Source organism: Patella vulgata, chromosome 7, assembly GCF_932274485.2.
Source record: "Patella vulgata chromosome 7, xgPatVulg1.2, whole genome shotgun sequence".
Lineage (NCBI taxonomy): Eukaryota > Metazoa > Mollusca > Gastropoda > Patellidae > Patella > Patella vulgata.
Genome location: NC_065885.2, coordinates 48,361,047 through 48,376,202, shown reverse-complemented (window position 1 = coordinate 48,376,202; position 15,156 = coordinate 48,361,047). Strand labels below are relative to the sequence as shown.

General features: G+C 32.9%; 1 protein-coding gene across 1 annotated transcript in view; it reads right to left on the bottom strand.

Moving 5' to 3' along the window:
- Positions 1–14,864, bottom strand: part of LOC126826705 (proton myo-inositol cotransporter) — a 42,294-nt gene extending 27,430 nt beyond the window's left edge. Inside the window, exon 1 of the mRNA XM_050555727.1 lies at positions 14,347–14,864. Within this exon, the coding sequence (XP_050411684.1) occupies positions 14,347–14,791 (445 nt within the window). The 5' untranslated portion in view covers positions 14,792–14,864. The remainder of the gene's footprint in view (positions 1–14,346) is intronic.
- Between the last annotated feature and the right edge of the window lie 292 nt (positions 14,865–15,156).

Sequence of the window (15,156 nt, the reverse complement as noted above, 5' to 3'; positions counted from 1 at the left end):
CCTGATCATGGTAGAAATAACATAATTAGTAACAACCAACAAACAATTATCATTGTATCTTGGATGTGGGAGTTAAACACAGGTCTGTTATAAATAATTCATCATTGATGACGACTATTTAAATTTCCAATAAACTTTGTTCACTGTAAACTTGACATGCACCAACATTGCAATAAAACATTTTCCATAAACAACAGTATGTATGATCGATAATTTCTTAGAAACACTCCTAGAAATAAGTTTGGCATCTTGACTCATTAAATAGTTTCCTGTAGAAATTAACAATAGAACCATGTACACATGTATGGATAGTACAGCTTTGTGTTATAAAACCAATTGTGTGAGTACATGGAATAATGCAATCAACAAATATATCTGAGCTTCTAGACCTTACACCAACCATATTTATCTGTTAACGGTACTGGGTAACCAAATACAAGGCAAGCAGGAAAATGCTCTAAAATTTTACAAATGGCTGCTTTTATATTATAATTTTTTAAAGTTCCACCATGTGAAGAAATAAGATAGAAAATTGTCTGGTCTTTCTGTCGGTTGTGAGGGGTTTAACTATTGATACCATTCTATTCCAATCTTATAGAACAACATCATTGCACTTTCAAGAATATATATTCAATCCTGAACACTTATTTTTTAGGAGAGTATGATTTTTCTTCTGACCTAAAAGAAAAAACTATCGACTCAAATTAGTCCCCAATAGAAACAACTTATTTATTATTAACAGACTGTCAACCACTGTTCTGCCATTCATCACTTAGCATGCAATACTCGAATGGCATTATTACCTCACGTGTATTGTACATAATGACAAACATGGTAAAATTTGAAGATTCTAAAAAAATATTTCATTATACAATCTTTCTGGGCAACAAGTACAACTCTGTAGTCAAAATATGTTTCCAATCGATGGTTATTTATTAAGGATCTTGACCATCAAAGAAATAATATCTTCAATAGATCCAATTATCATATTTTATTCAGACAATGATCAATAGACTTTAAGCTTGATGTCAAACTCAGACGATAGGATTACCAGTACAACATTTCGCAGAAATTTAATTAAGCCTTTACTTTTCTAAATATAAATATCTTTTTTTCAACTTTAAGAAACAAAAATATTCATTGATTTTCTGTCAAGGTAGAATAATAATCAACTATCCACAACTCATTAGTTTTCCGTGTTTTTGTCTTTATTCAAAGAAATTCTGACATTATAGTTGTAAGGAGTAATTCCAGAGCAACAAGTACTAGCCACATTTATCACTCAAGTGATCAATGGTGAGACTTCAACCATCTGAACTACCAGCATATTTTGTCAATAACTCGTAGGTTAGAAAAACCAATATCTAGCGCTAATAATCAATATAATGTAATTCCACGTTTAAGAGTAGGTGGTTGATGGTAGTATAGTAGTAGAAACCTGTTCATTAATACAATAAATCGCCTTTAATATATATCACATAACTCATTAACTATGTTTTTATAGGATTACAAATGTTTATAACACACCTTTAGTCATAATCTGGCAATCACAGTTGTCAAACGTTCAGGAACAAGTTTAATAATAATCTGTATTGTTGAACTATATTGATTTATAGATGTTATTTCTAACGAAAAATAAAACATTGCATTTCGTTCCATTCCTTCTATTTCATCAACATGTTCTCAAATTAATGTCCACCTGCTCCGAATCACTATATACTCTACAATTTCAGAAATTATAAAAAAAAACTGCAAGTAACATTCATTTCACAACTCTTCCAACCGCACATCAATCGCATAAACCCTGTAGGATGTCTAGGTTGTAATACTGTTCAATCTCAAACCACTTTACATGTGATGGTGAATCTCTTTAGAAGATTAGTGGAATCTATGAGGAGACATTCAACAACCACATGAATGATACTCTTGGGATTTGTGTATTGTTGACTTTCTTGAAAACACCCAGACACTCCATTTTAATGATTTGATTCTGTTATTCATTCATTGACCTTGGTAGCAGGTGCCACATCATCATAACCATAAAGCAATAAAACAATCAACATAGACTTATAGCTAATAGCAAATGATACAGCTCTACAAGACAATACAGACACACAAACATTGTAAGTCATAAGGGAACCATCAAATCAAATGAAGGTATCAGGGAGTCAGACATAAGCATCCACAGAGATGCGGAGCTCATTACTTTCATTCGTCTTTTGGTACAGTACACCAGAACTGACTTATTCAGATGTGGGATTTTAGATGGAAATGAGATCAGTGAAGAAACCAATCAAGTAGGTCTGTGTACATATAAAATTTAAGTGCCAAAATACAGAGGAATGGTGTATTTACTGTGTCTCAAAATTTCAGCTCAAAATATTGAGTCGTTTGGACGTGAACGTCAACACCGCTTATCCAGACACATAACCCTTTTAGGATTTTGGGTCAATTTTTTCATTGGGTGACCTTTGGAATTCTATACAGTGCATGACCCAAGTGCTGTACTTGATAACAAAAGGTAAATTTCACCTACATGTTAGTTTTATAAAATAAAAGTCTGGTTTTATCCAGACAATGTATAATACAGATGAAGACTGACAGGTTTAAGTTGTTTGAAAACGTATCACATATATTGAGTTAGTTGCTCGACCCTAAGGTAGAGGATTTTAAGGGCCTTTAACAAAAAATTAAGCAGTTTTATTCTCCAAATTGTAATCAAGATTGGCCCTTTAATCGCAAAACCAGCAACGTCTGCGATAACATTCTTGAAAGTAAAATGGTACACATACATAATATACAATACAGTAGGCCTACTCTATAGACCAAAGTGGACCTTATAATAAAACGTAGATATACACAATATACAATACAGTTCATTATTGATCTAAGAAGAATAAAAAGTTATTAAATAAATAAATATTTTTTGACATTCAGATAAAACAAGATTCATTTTGATCACAATTTAGATTTGAGAAAACTATCATTTTGAAATATTGTGTTGCTTTATTTCCTGGAAACTATATAATCACTTCAGGTTATGCTAATATTCATATTACTATGATCTGGCTTCAAATTACAAATCAGTATTCATGAAATAAAAAATACAGATATGACCAGCCATCTTTTGTTGGAAGGTCAGCATTATTTCAAACGTCCTACACATTATTCCTACCAATACCAATTTTATTACTAAATATAGATTATCAATGAGGTTGTTGTTAACATAATTATAGTAGCCCAAATGAATAACACCTACTGTTTCTATATAAGAGAGTAGAATTTGATTGTTATCTCATGATATTAAATGTTTGTACTGTTTTTTGCTTGTTTATTGACAGTTTTTGTAAAGACAGTTGCCCATGCATGGATTCATCTTTCACTGGATTTACAAGACCTGTCTTGGGAGGTTCCATCTCAAGTGTTCTCACAGGATTTTCAGTTGTTTTTTTTCAGGTTTGAGGCTTATGTTGACTGTTGATAATATGGAAACACAGAAAAAGCCAGATTGAAATTAATCACTGAATTTGAATTGATTTATATTAAACCTTGAATAAATAAAACTAATCTAATATTGGTGTGTCAAAGTTTCTCCTAATGACAATTAATGACAACACTTCAACAACATATTATGCTTGTTTAAAGATATTTTTTGATAAATATTGATTTTCCTTAAATGTAATGCTTGGCTTTAGCTAACATGCTACTTAATTCATGGGAAGAAAATTTTATTTGTATTTGGATGTTGTTCTGTTTGTTCATGTGGACTTTATGTCATGTAATTCAAAGATTCATTATAAGAACACTAATGACTTTCCGAGCCTACTGCTTAATAATATTACCAAGGTAACGTTGAGAAGCATGGGTCCAGTGAGAGGGTTTGGTGGTTCTCCTGATTTTGTATGCCACCCCCACCTTTCTAGGAGCACCCCTATAAATAAATGCATACCCTCCTCATCCCTTTATTCTGGGTGCACTCTTTTTCCCTCCACACCTTTTTTCCAAATGCACCCTCTCCACCACCCAATACCCTTTTCCATGTCCCCCCTCTCATCTTATATCCTTTTTCTAGGTGCACCCTCTCCCTTTATTATACACCATATTTTGTTGGTGAATCCTTTTCTAGGTGTATTTTCTCCCTTTCTCCATTTCTGAGGTACACTCCCACCCCCAACTCCATTTCTAGGTATATTTTCTAATTTCAAATCATTTCTAGGTACACCCACCCCTTTTCTATGTGTACTTTCTCCCTTCACTCCTTTTCTATGTGTAATTGCTCCTTTCACGCATATTTTAAGTACACATCCCCTCCCCCTCCCACACACTCTGTTTTTAGGTGGGCTATCTACCTTCATACCTTTTTTAGGTTCACTCCCACTCCCTTTCTTGGTGTACTTTCTCCCTTCATACATTAATTAAGGTGTTCACGACAACGAATTGAAGTCATTCGTTAAAAATACCATAGTAAGATAATGACATATTATAGCAGAAATACTTGAGTTATTACGTCAGATCAAACACTGATTCATTTCTTAACTGAATAATTATACATAGATAATTTCATCATATAATTTGTATAACTTATCAAATTGGTGTTATTAACTCAGAATTGTCTTAGTCACTAATAAGGAATAATTAGGCACGAAATACATTAATTTAATTAATCAGATTTATATCTATGATCTATGTAAATACATATATAGCCCAATTAAAAAGTAAATGATGAATGTAAAGTATGTCTTATTACAGACAATAATACATATTACCATCCAACTTTTCTACAACCTTGTCAGTTTATAATTAACTAAATAAACCAACACAGTGAAAGATACATTATGGGAGATATTTATAGAGAGTTGGCAATTCTTGCTATAACAGTTCAAAAGTAGATGATGAAAGAAGAATATATTGAAAAATTCAGTCAAATTACTTTATTCTGAACATAGTTATCATCGTTGTAATATTTGCCTAGAAATGGTAGCGAAATGTGTCTACACCTTCGCCGAACATTTGATTGACAGGCGTTAACTCCACCTACATATCTCGATTATCAAGTAAAGTTTTCAATGGCATACGGAAACGCTCTACAGCGGCCTCGCTAAGTACACTCTATCCTTTAGCCTCGATCTAACTGACGTATTTTCATCAGGTTACCCCTTATCTGATTTAATCAATTAGTGAAATCCTATTAAAATCCGAGCTGTAGCCGAGCCATCCGTGGGTCTACAGAGTTGATTTTGGTCTTGTTGTTTAAATAAAGATCTAATTTATAATTTCTATAACATCTGAAGCCTAAATTAAGACTTGCAATAATCAGATTTAGCTCTTGCATAATGTATGTTTAATGGCAGATATTTAATAAAATAAAAAACATAATTTTACATGTTTATCAATTAAAAACTTGGTAAAATAAAACCCATATTATTGAATTTGTATAATCCTCAATATGCGTATAACCTCAATCTGATACTACATAGTGTCATCAAAGGAGATGGTCCATCTGTTCCTATATTATAACAAAAGGTAACGACGATATTGATTCATATTATCCTTTAGAAAAATTCTAGGTGCCCCTCTTCAAGGGTTACCGGTACATTTTATCAAAGAATTTCATTAGTAATCTTTCAATATGGCATCCCCAAGCTGCAAAATGGGAATGTTTTTAGTAAACTGATAAAATTTGTTTATTCTGTATGTCATTCCATTTAGTAACATCTACAACTAATTCTGTGTAAGGTTTGAACGAAGGTATCCAGACATTTCTTAATGATTGACGCAAGTAGTGAGAATCGTTATTTACAAGTATACATTGTTAGAATATAGAAATAGATGGACCATTACCTTTAATTTTATACACCAAATCTTACCAATTATATCATATCCATACAGGGGCGTGGTGACCCATGATTTTGCATGAGGTATAAAATCCTGTCCGGACCCCAAAAAAACAATATTTATATATATGTGCGGGGGGCAGTAGTCCCTCCCAATACCACCGAGTAATATTGGGCTGGGTGGAACATGCCCGAGTCGATTTGTAGCAAATCTGACCCACGGTATATGTTTGACACCAGTAAACATTATGATTATATAATGTTGAAAATCGCATTGAAACTGTGAGATTTTTTGTCATTTGCAAGTGGGCGCAAAAACTCAAGGGGGCACAAAAACGCAAAACCATGACGCATTGCGGCCCTCTCACTTAGCCCCTGCATCCATATAAATCAAAGGGATTTTTAAAACATAACAAGATTTATAAGGCAACATCAATGGACACAAATTCAATTTATAACCAGTATCATTTCTAGTCAGTTTTATTAAACAAATTAACAGATTTTATCAGATCATTTAAATATTGATTGTCAAGATCATACTGATTTCAATTATTATCATGGGATGGGTTAAATTCAAGTAGATCAAATTCTAAAATTATCGAAATAAATTCTCTTGTGTCTTGGGCAATAACAGACTTTTATTAACCGTTATTACCAAATAAAACTGATTATTTCTATGATAAAAAAATATGTCTCATATTTAGCTCTGAATATCTTCTGGGAATCAATTTCATGAAACTCAGATTTGAACAATTCAACACGTCTTTACCCAGATCATTTCATGTTTAATATTATAGGTTTATTTATTTTCTATGTGCTATTACAGAATGCCTACACCTGCTCATGTTCAACTGTTTTTATACACTCACATTTCAATGTAGGTGTTTTATGCTGTTATCCTGTCCTACGATTTATTTCAAATTTGGCCTGATGTCTTGAGGTCATGAGAGGATAGTGCATTCCAGAACCTTTCGTTCCCGAGTTACGCATCCTTTCCCGAAAACCTTGTATACGATAAATGCTACAGTTGTAAACAGATTTATTTCAAGCTTGTGAACATGATAGAAATTAGATTCCTCTAAGGCATCTTTGTGACTTTTCAAATTTGGTCAATATCCATGTTTTCCTTTCGGATAACTTCTTTTTTGAGACAAAGCTGCTGTGTGGGCATATTTGCGTGGCTATATTTTTATAAGATATTGTCAATCTGATTAAAACACACTTCCTATTTCGTTTCGTTTTTTATAGTTCAAAATTTCTTTTTACTAATTGTCTTTACTACACTTGGATCTGAAAGAATTGTTATATAACCCGCGTTCTGGATGATGTGAGGGATTAACCAATGAAACAGTCTGCTACGCCAAGTTTTTGGCGTGTCGTGCACGGAACTGTGGGTAACCCACTAGAAACAGTATTGGTGATTGGTTAACCAAATGTCTGAGGTCATAGGGTCAAAAGCCACTTGTATGACCCCTGACACGGCCTTCCACTACAACCAGTCAGATCTTTATGCAGTAGAGGCCATTAAAAGTATAAAAAAACCGAAACGAAATATAGATCTGTATTCTAATCAGATTGAGATATTGTTGTATTAACTAAGTATTGTGTATAAGATATGACATCCTTTAAACTTCTCTTCTTTAATATATATATCTCTGGACATATAAAGCCACATAAAGACAATGATGATTATAATATATCATAAAAAAGATAGTGCTTTAATCTTAAAATGTCTTCATTCATAATGAAAAAAATATAACAACACTAGTTTTGTAATCCCTGAACATTCGGAATTCTTTATTCTTGTTTTCTCAAATAATTTACACCTACACATGCTCTGTTCATATAAGCGACCATTCTTGTTAAATATTTAATTGATATTAATTTTAGAGAAATTGCAAAAATTGGCTGTAACTTTTTATGATGTTTGAATAATTGATGCTTTGGGGACCAAAAATACTTTCTGTTGGTGATTTATTCCATAATTATCTTTTCCAATATAATATCTGTATCACCATATTCTTTACTCATCCATCTTTCAGTTTATAGAATGCTTTATAATTACATCAATGTTTAAACAAATCCCAGTGTAATTATCATTGATTATATCTGTTTTTGTCATTTATATCTAACATGGTTATTTGTATTATTCAATATCAGTTCAAATTTCAATAATGTTACCTCAAAGATGATTACAAAGATTTAGTGAAATGAAATTAAAAACCAGTTAACAATGAATTTTTTTCCTGTTCCCCCTCTCAATATTTTTAAAAATATTAATATCTGTTTAAATTTCTTTAATTCCAGGGGTGGTAGTTTGGTGAATGGTTTAATGTGTGCGCTTTAGATCGTAAGGTCTGTGATTGAGTCAAGTTACATAGTTTTGATCCCACAGTTGTACATGCCAAGGAGTAGGATCGCCTGCTTTCCACAGATCCTCCAGTTTCCTCCAAATGCTAAAAAGACCCAAACATGCAAGCAAATTATTGAAATAAAATTTAACAATATGTTGGCCCCAAAATGAACTAGTTTGTGTCATCAAGTGGATGTTCAACCATTTCTCTCTCTGTTTCTTTCATTCTATTTTCTCACCATTGTGAGGATTGTACCATGTGTTCAGCGGTAGGTTTTACCCTCAAGACTTGTTTGAAGCATGGATCGTAATATGGTCTATGGTTAAAGTTATACTGTTGGTTGATTGATTTTATATGACTGCATACGTTTGTTGTTTTTGTTTGAATTGTCTGTGTATATTGTGTCCTGTCTGTGAGTTTGTCTTGATTATGCATGGTGCGGCCCTCTTGCGCTTACTATTATACAGAAGGCCTGCCATGCATAGCTAATAATAATAATTTTGGGTTCCCGATATCACAATTCGGGCTACGACCAAAATCGTGGTTTTAATCATGGTGATCCTATCAGGTCAGTCATATATTGAGGTCAGTCATAGCAATCGTGTTGACCGTATCGAAACATATCTGAACGTATTTACACGTACTAGATCATGGACTCAATAGGGACAATCCTATCATAATGCAACGCACGACAGTGGGAAACTACCATAAGCCATTACCAAGGAATCAACAAACTGAATGGTAAATAACTTTGTTGACATCATAGTTGATATTATTCAAAAGTAATAGCATGTATTATCTTGTTGAGAGTGATAATACCTCTTAACTGAATGGAAACAACCTTGGACATTAGAAGTACATCAGATATAATTTTAGAAATGGTGCAATCATTCTGTACAATTATACTCAGTTTTACAACAAACAATAATAAATTATTTGTTCTCCCAGACATGTAATATACATGGAATCAATATTAAATATTCAAAATATATATCAGCACTATCTCATCCCTCCATTCATACCAGTATTCATACATTTTCTTCTCTTAATATGATAATATTTTTTTACTTTCTGTATAGATTGTATCCACAATTGACGTCATGGAATATCAATTGACTTCACAGAGTTCTGTCTATCTTTAGGTATTTCTATATTGTTCAACTTAGCTCAGATAACTTTAATTAGTTTAATATTATCTTAATTAATTTCACCACAATACCAGATCAAGAATTTCTTTTAGACATCTCTAAAAAAAAACAATTTCTTGGGTTTTATCAATTTCGCATTAAGATTGGCCGACAGCGATGGAATGACCTTTTCCATTTCTGTTGAACTATTTAAGTATCACTTCTAGATGGGTTGAAGGAGACTATGCTATTGAATTTCATCTTATAGGGTAACTGAAGTATATAGAATGGATATAAAGTATCAACTAAATTATATTATTGATCACATAATGGCCAATTAATCTATCAAATGATTGATGAAACCTTCTATCAATGATACAAAGTCAAGATAGCCAGTTATACAATGAGTTCCTATAGCCCTCCAGAACATTAAGGTTATATTTACATTGAATTATGGTTTGAGGAACAGTGTGGAACTCATTTTCTTCGGTTGGGAGCATTGAAATAACTGGTAAGCGGAAGGACTGAATCACAATTTCCCAAACTTTATTGGACAACCTGAGCACTAATGATATGAAATATTTGTATTTTTGTGCCGCTCCGAGATCTTGTTCCTCATGTAAAATCAATAGCATCACAGGGGCCCTATGTAGATGATTATCACAGTGTATATTATAACCTATTCATTGATAACTACCTTGTAGTTGATTTATTACAACCTGGTATATATAACTATCACTGAACACTACAGACAAGGATGTGGTAAATTTAACCTGTATTACAGATGACAATCAAACAGCTGCCCTACACTACTATATGTGCATTAAAACATATCCACAGTTCAATATGAATCAATATTGAATCCAGACAGTTGGAATCCTTAAAAAGCCAACTAACTTTCTGAAATATCCTTCTACAAAAATCAATTTTTCTTCTTCAAAATGCATTTATCTAGTGTAAGTTTCTGATGTAGGTTAAGATAACAGCTTGGTAAAATAATCCTGGTGATAGTCTGAATAATCTAGACTTTAAAAAGCTTTTTAGAATTTGATATACAGGTTGATTATTATCATCGACAGTGGCTTGCATTACCCACAAATACTCGATCACCTCAACAGTATAGTCCAACCAAACATAAAATCAAAGAGAGCTCTGAACTTTACAAATTTTGTAAATTTTCTCCTTATACTTAATGAATTGTTTCACCAAGTTTTAAAATATTCTATTGAGAACTTTGTCTTGCATCATGTTCAAAAGCTTAAAAATTCAAATTGTGATCATTAAGACAACTTTGAAATATTGGAAATTACATAGGCTTAGACTTCTTTCTTGAAAAATTCATCTATGTGAAAATACAGAAACCATTTAGGTATTATCAAAAGTCCATTCATAGACATGATATTCTGTTATCAGTAGCAATATAATAGGTCTAGGAATTCTAGTTTAATATATCAATATATTCTATTTTATTTTGATTTAATGTTAAATGAATAGCAAAGTGTGAAATCTATTGCTCAAATGTTTATAATTTTTTTTTTTTTTTTACTTTTTCAGTTACACTTATTGGCAACACCACATGTTATTAGGAATTTATAAAGAAAAATTTAAAAAATGCATTATTTTAAAATTTTTTTATACTTTTTGGCATTAATAAAAGTCCTGTAAAACTAATATCCAAAATATGATAGTGACAAGCACCTGTTCTCTTACAACCATATAATTTATATAGAATTTCTTTTTTTGGCAATAGAACTGGTGTGTGCTCCCACATCCCACGCCCAATTGTTGTAAAATTGTACAAGCACACATTACTTGGTCCTGCAGCAACAATATAGCTGGTAAAATTATATCCCTCTACAATGACCTATGACCTTTCATTAACTCAAGATTTAACAGCTTATGACTTAAAATTCTTCTTGATATCAGATATTTCTATGTAATCTAGGACACTGGTACTGTCAATAACCAACTCCATCAAGTATATATTTCTATATAATTTAGAATACTGGTAATATATAATTTAGAATACTGGTACTGTCAATAACTGAAGAGTTAGAACTAGCTCCGTCAAGTATTAACTTGATGTACATCAAGAAAAAAAACCTTATTGATTCTGAAGTCGATGAAGTAATGAGGAACGGCTAAAATCAATGAAGTTAGTTGAAGAATTATAGAATCATTGATTGAGTGACACGATTATAAAACATATTCAGCCCCGCTTTTATATCAATATGCCTTTCAGGATATCAGTCGAAGACAATTTGCCTAATCTTGGTTCCATAATGAACCTCATGGTTTACATACTAAAATCATTTTTGAAACTCAGATCCAATAAACTGTATTCATACATACAACATATATTATTATCTGTCTGACTGCTTTACACAAGTTATCATTAAACCAGAAAAAAGGCAATTATCTTCTCAAAATCTCTTACTGTATATTATCCTAACCTAAGGGTGAATCATTCAAATAATAGCCATATTTATTGTATAGCAGAACATTATTCACTTAACCTAAAAAGAAATTCTAACGCTTGCAAATCTTCTTATCTATATATTATACAACAACAAATTTTGAATGAAAAACTTCATGGACAGTAGAAACCTATAACCTTGGTTGGAGAAAAAAACATCCATCTACACTTCTTTAAAATTCAGGATAAACTTGATCGATACTAATGTGGCAGAATGTTATTTCTGGTTCAGATTGTGAAATTAAACTCCAAGTCAAATTATTTAAGATAGAAATCAAGATTTGGATGGTGATTAATTAGAGGTGTTCAATCCTAACCTAACTCTGACACAATTCTGACCCAACTCTAACACAATTCTGACCCATGAACTGCTGGATTTCTGATCAGATTTGTAAATCATCTGCACCAAACTGTTAAAATTCCTTTCGGAACTAATCAAAGTTATCAAAATCTTACAATTCGTATTTGGGGTCAAATGCTTTCGGAGTGACAATAAAGGCCAACTTAGATCTGAATTTGCTTCCTAGCAAATATATCCTTATTCATCACAACTTGCACTCTATATTCTTTCTGTATTTAATCTTGTATATTATTTAGTTTTCAAATTACAATTTTCGTTTTAGGTGGGAACCTTGCATCTTATTTAGATAGTTTTAGATTTGAAGTTTATGTAATGCGGTTTGGTTCAGATTAGGTCACCCCAACCCAGTGAACGACTCCAGTAATGATGGATCAAACTGGCCCAATCTAAAGTCAGATGTCATATACAGACCTGGAACTGAACAGCTCAATAAACATTTATGGCTCCATAATCCATTCACCATGATTTGATACTTCATTGATGGTTTCATGGCTTATCATGTTTGTGTTCTGTCTGGTCAGAGTCTGCCATGTTTTCATTTTGTGCCTTTTCAAAAATTCTTGTATGTGGTGTAGTCCTCCTCCACTTTCTATTAAAGTACAAGCAGACTTTTAAAGTTCTCTCAATGGACATTTAGTTGGACAAAAACCAATTTAAGATACATGAAAAATCCATGAAAGCAATCCAATTTCATTTAATTGTCTCTCAGTCAATAACACATTCCAAATTATTTGTTGAAATCCATTAACTGGTTAAAAAAAGGAATGACAAAAACTTGTCTTTGTTGATTGAAAGAAGTTGTTTATCAAACTACAGCAAATTAATATAAATACTAGAGAAATACCATGAATTTTAAATTTTTCATCATCTGTAAAGCTGTTCATTGAAACTGGCATTGATCAAGTATAGATGACAATAAAGTAGCCGTCATTCATTGATTGGCAATCATCATGATTAAATTGAAAACTTTATTATCACAAGATAATAAATTAGAGAGAACAAATCTGACCATCTTTTCTTATAGAAGACAAGTAACTTCTAATCAGTGCCTTCACCAAAGACTACTATCACAAATTAAAGTTAGCAGAGCTGTCGAAATAGAAAAATAAACCAAATTTTTGAAATTGAATGTTCCTCTTTTTTTCACATGCATGTTACAAAAACTAACCAATTTACTTGTAACTATATTTAAAGCGGGGTAAAGTTTTGGGGAGTTAAATACAAACGTACCCCCAACACCAAAAAATGGGGGTGGGATCATGGCCCAAAATATGGCACTAAGCCAAATACAAAACACAGCAGCCTTGTCATCCAGGCCACCCTAACATTAACTAATTTGTTATTTTTAGTTCAATAGTTGTTTAGAATTATACATGTATATGAAATACGATACAATATTTCTCTGTGAAATTTAAACTTAGAATATTAGTTTCATATGGATTAGAAATGAATGAAACAGGCTTTATCGTATACCATACAGTGAGCTATGAGGAAACTTTCCCCCAAAAACAGCACTATGGTCTACTCTTATTTAGAATTCCAACTGTCAAGGGTTCTTTAACATTCAAGACAATGTGTACATGGGACCTCAGTTTTTTTTTTTTTTATCCCATCCAATTGACAAGACACTGTCCCTTCTTACCAGGCCATCCATCCTGCACCACTGTAAAGGGTGGAACCACGCTGCAAAATATTGATGAACACCAGGATTGAACACTGGACCTCCAGCTTAGCGAGCCATCGTTTAACTCACTGATCTATCGCAGCCCCCATACCATTTGGTATTAGATATATGAACTGGTATAAGAATGGATTTATGTTACAACAGGAGTTCGTATTTCTTCCCATACATAGGTGTGTACCCAGTAAGAATGTTTCTAACAATGGTGAATGGGGGCAGGTTGTTATGTATACAATGAAAAAAAAAACTGAAACAGAATACTGCCAAGCAGAGCAAGGAACAAATAATTTTGGAAGTATTTTCTACTGCAGTCTGCATGAGGAACACTACACCAACATATTTTGACCAACTTGTATGTTCATATTGCTTAAACATCTTCAGCACCACTTTTTGAGAGGGCCACTGCACACCTTTGTCATTCTATATTTTTGGTAGATCATGGTTTCTAGTTAAGTTTAGATTGATGTTAAAGGTAGCCTAATGATTTATGTTATAGAATATAAAGAGACTTACCTATACCAGCTCCAACAACAATTCTTCCAGACAATAATGTAAACTTGTCTTTAGCTAAAGCCATACTTATTGAACCTACAGTAAATATTAAACTAGCAACCATAATAACAGGTCGTCTGCCCATCTTGTCATTTAGGTAACCTCCAATTAACGCAAAAATGGCAGCGGCACCTATTGTCACACTGACCACAGCTTCTTGCCAAACGGATGATAAATTATAGGTGTTTCTCAATAATATCATAGCTCCAGATATCACACCCGTGTCGTAACCGAACAGAAACCCTCCCAGTGCAGCAAAAAATGTTAGCACATAAATAAATACGGGCGTTTGAGTTTTTGCCCTGATACTGTCCAATTTCAAATCCAGTTTTTCGTCATCCGAGTCATAGAGTTTGTTGGGCCGGGCAAGGCCAGGACTGCTGCCTACTTTAGCCATGTTGGACATCACAACCTCGCTCGTTAAACGGCTTGTGTCAAATAACGCCACTACTACTAGTCATTGTCATTCTTAGCGCTCACTCGGGTCGTCTGTTGTTGTACAACGAACCGTGGCTCCGATCTTTATCGATCACCTTCAAACTAGCAGGCATTCGTGGAATTGGCGGGAAAAATCGTAGTGCGTGTAGCACGTGGTCGGCAGTAGATGAATTACTATAGTAATGAGCTCCTGAATGAATTTCTCAATACGTTGTCAATCTTCGCGAATAATGTATCTGGTGGGGAATCTGGGAAGTCTGTCGCCACTCGCAAATATATTTTCTTCTCTGGTGTCTGTTTAAAGTTAAATAATTAAATATTATGTCAAAAGTG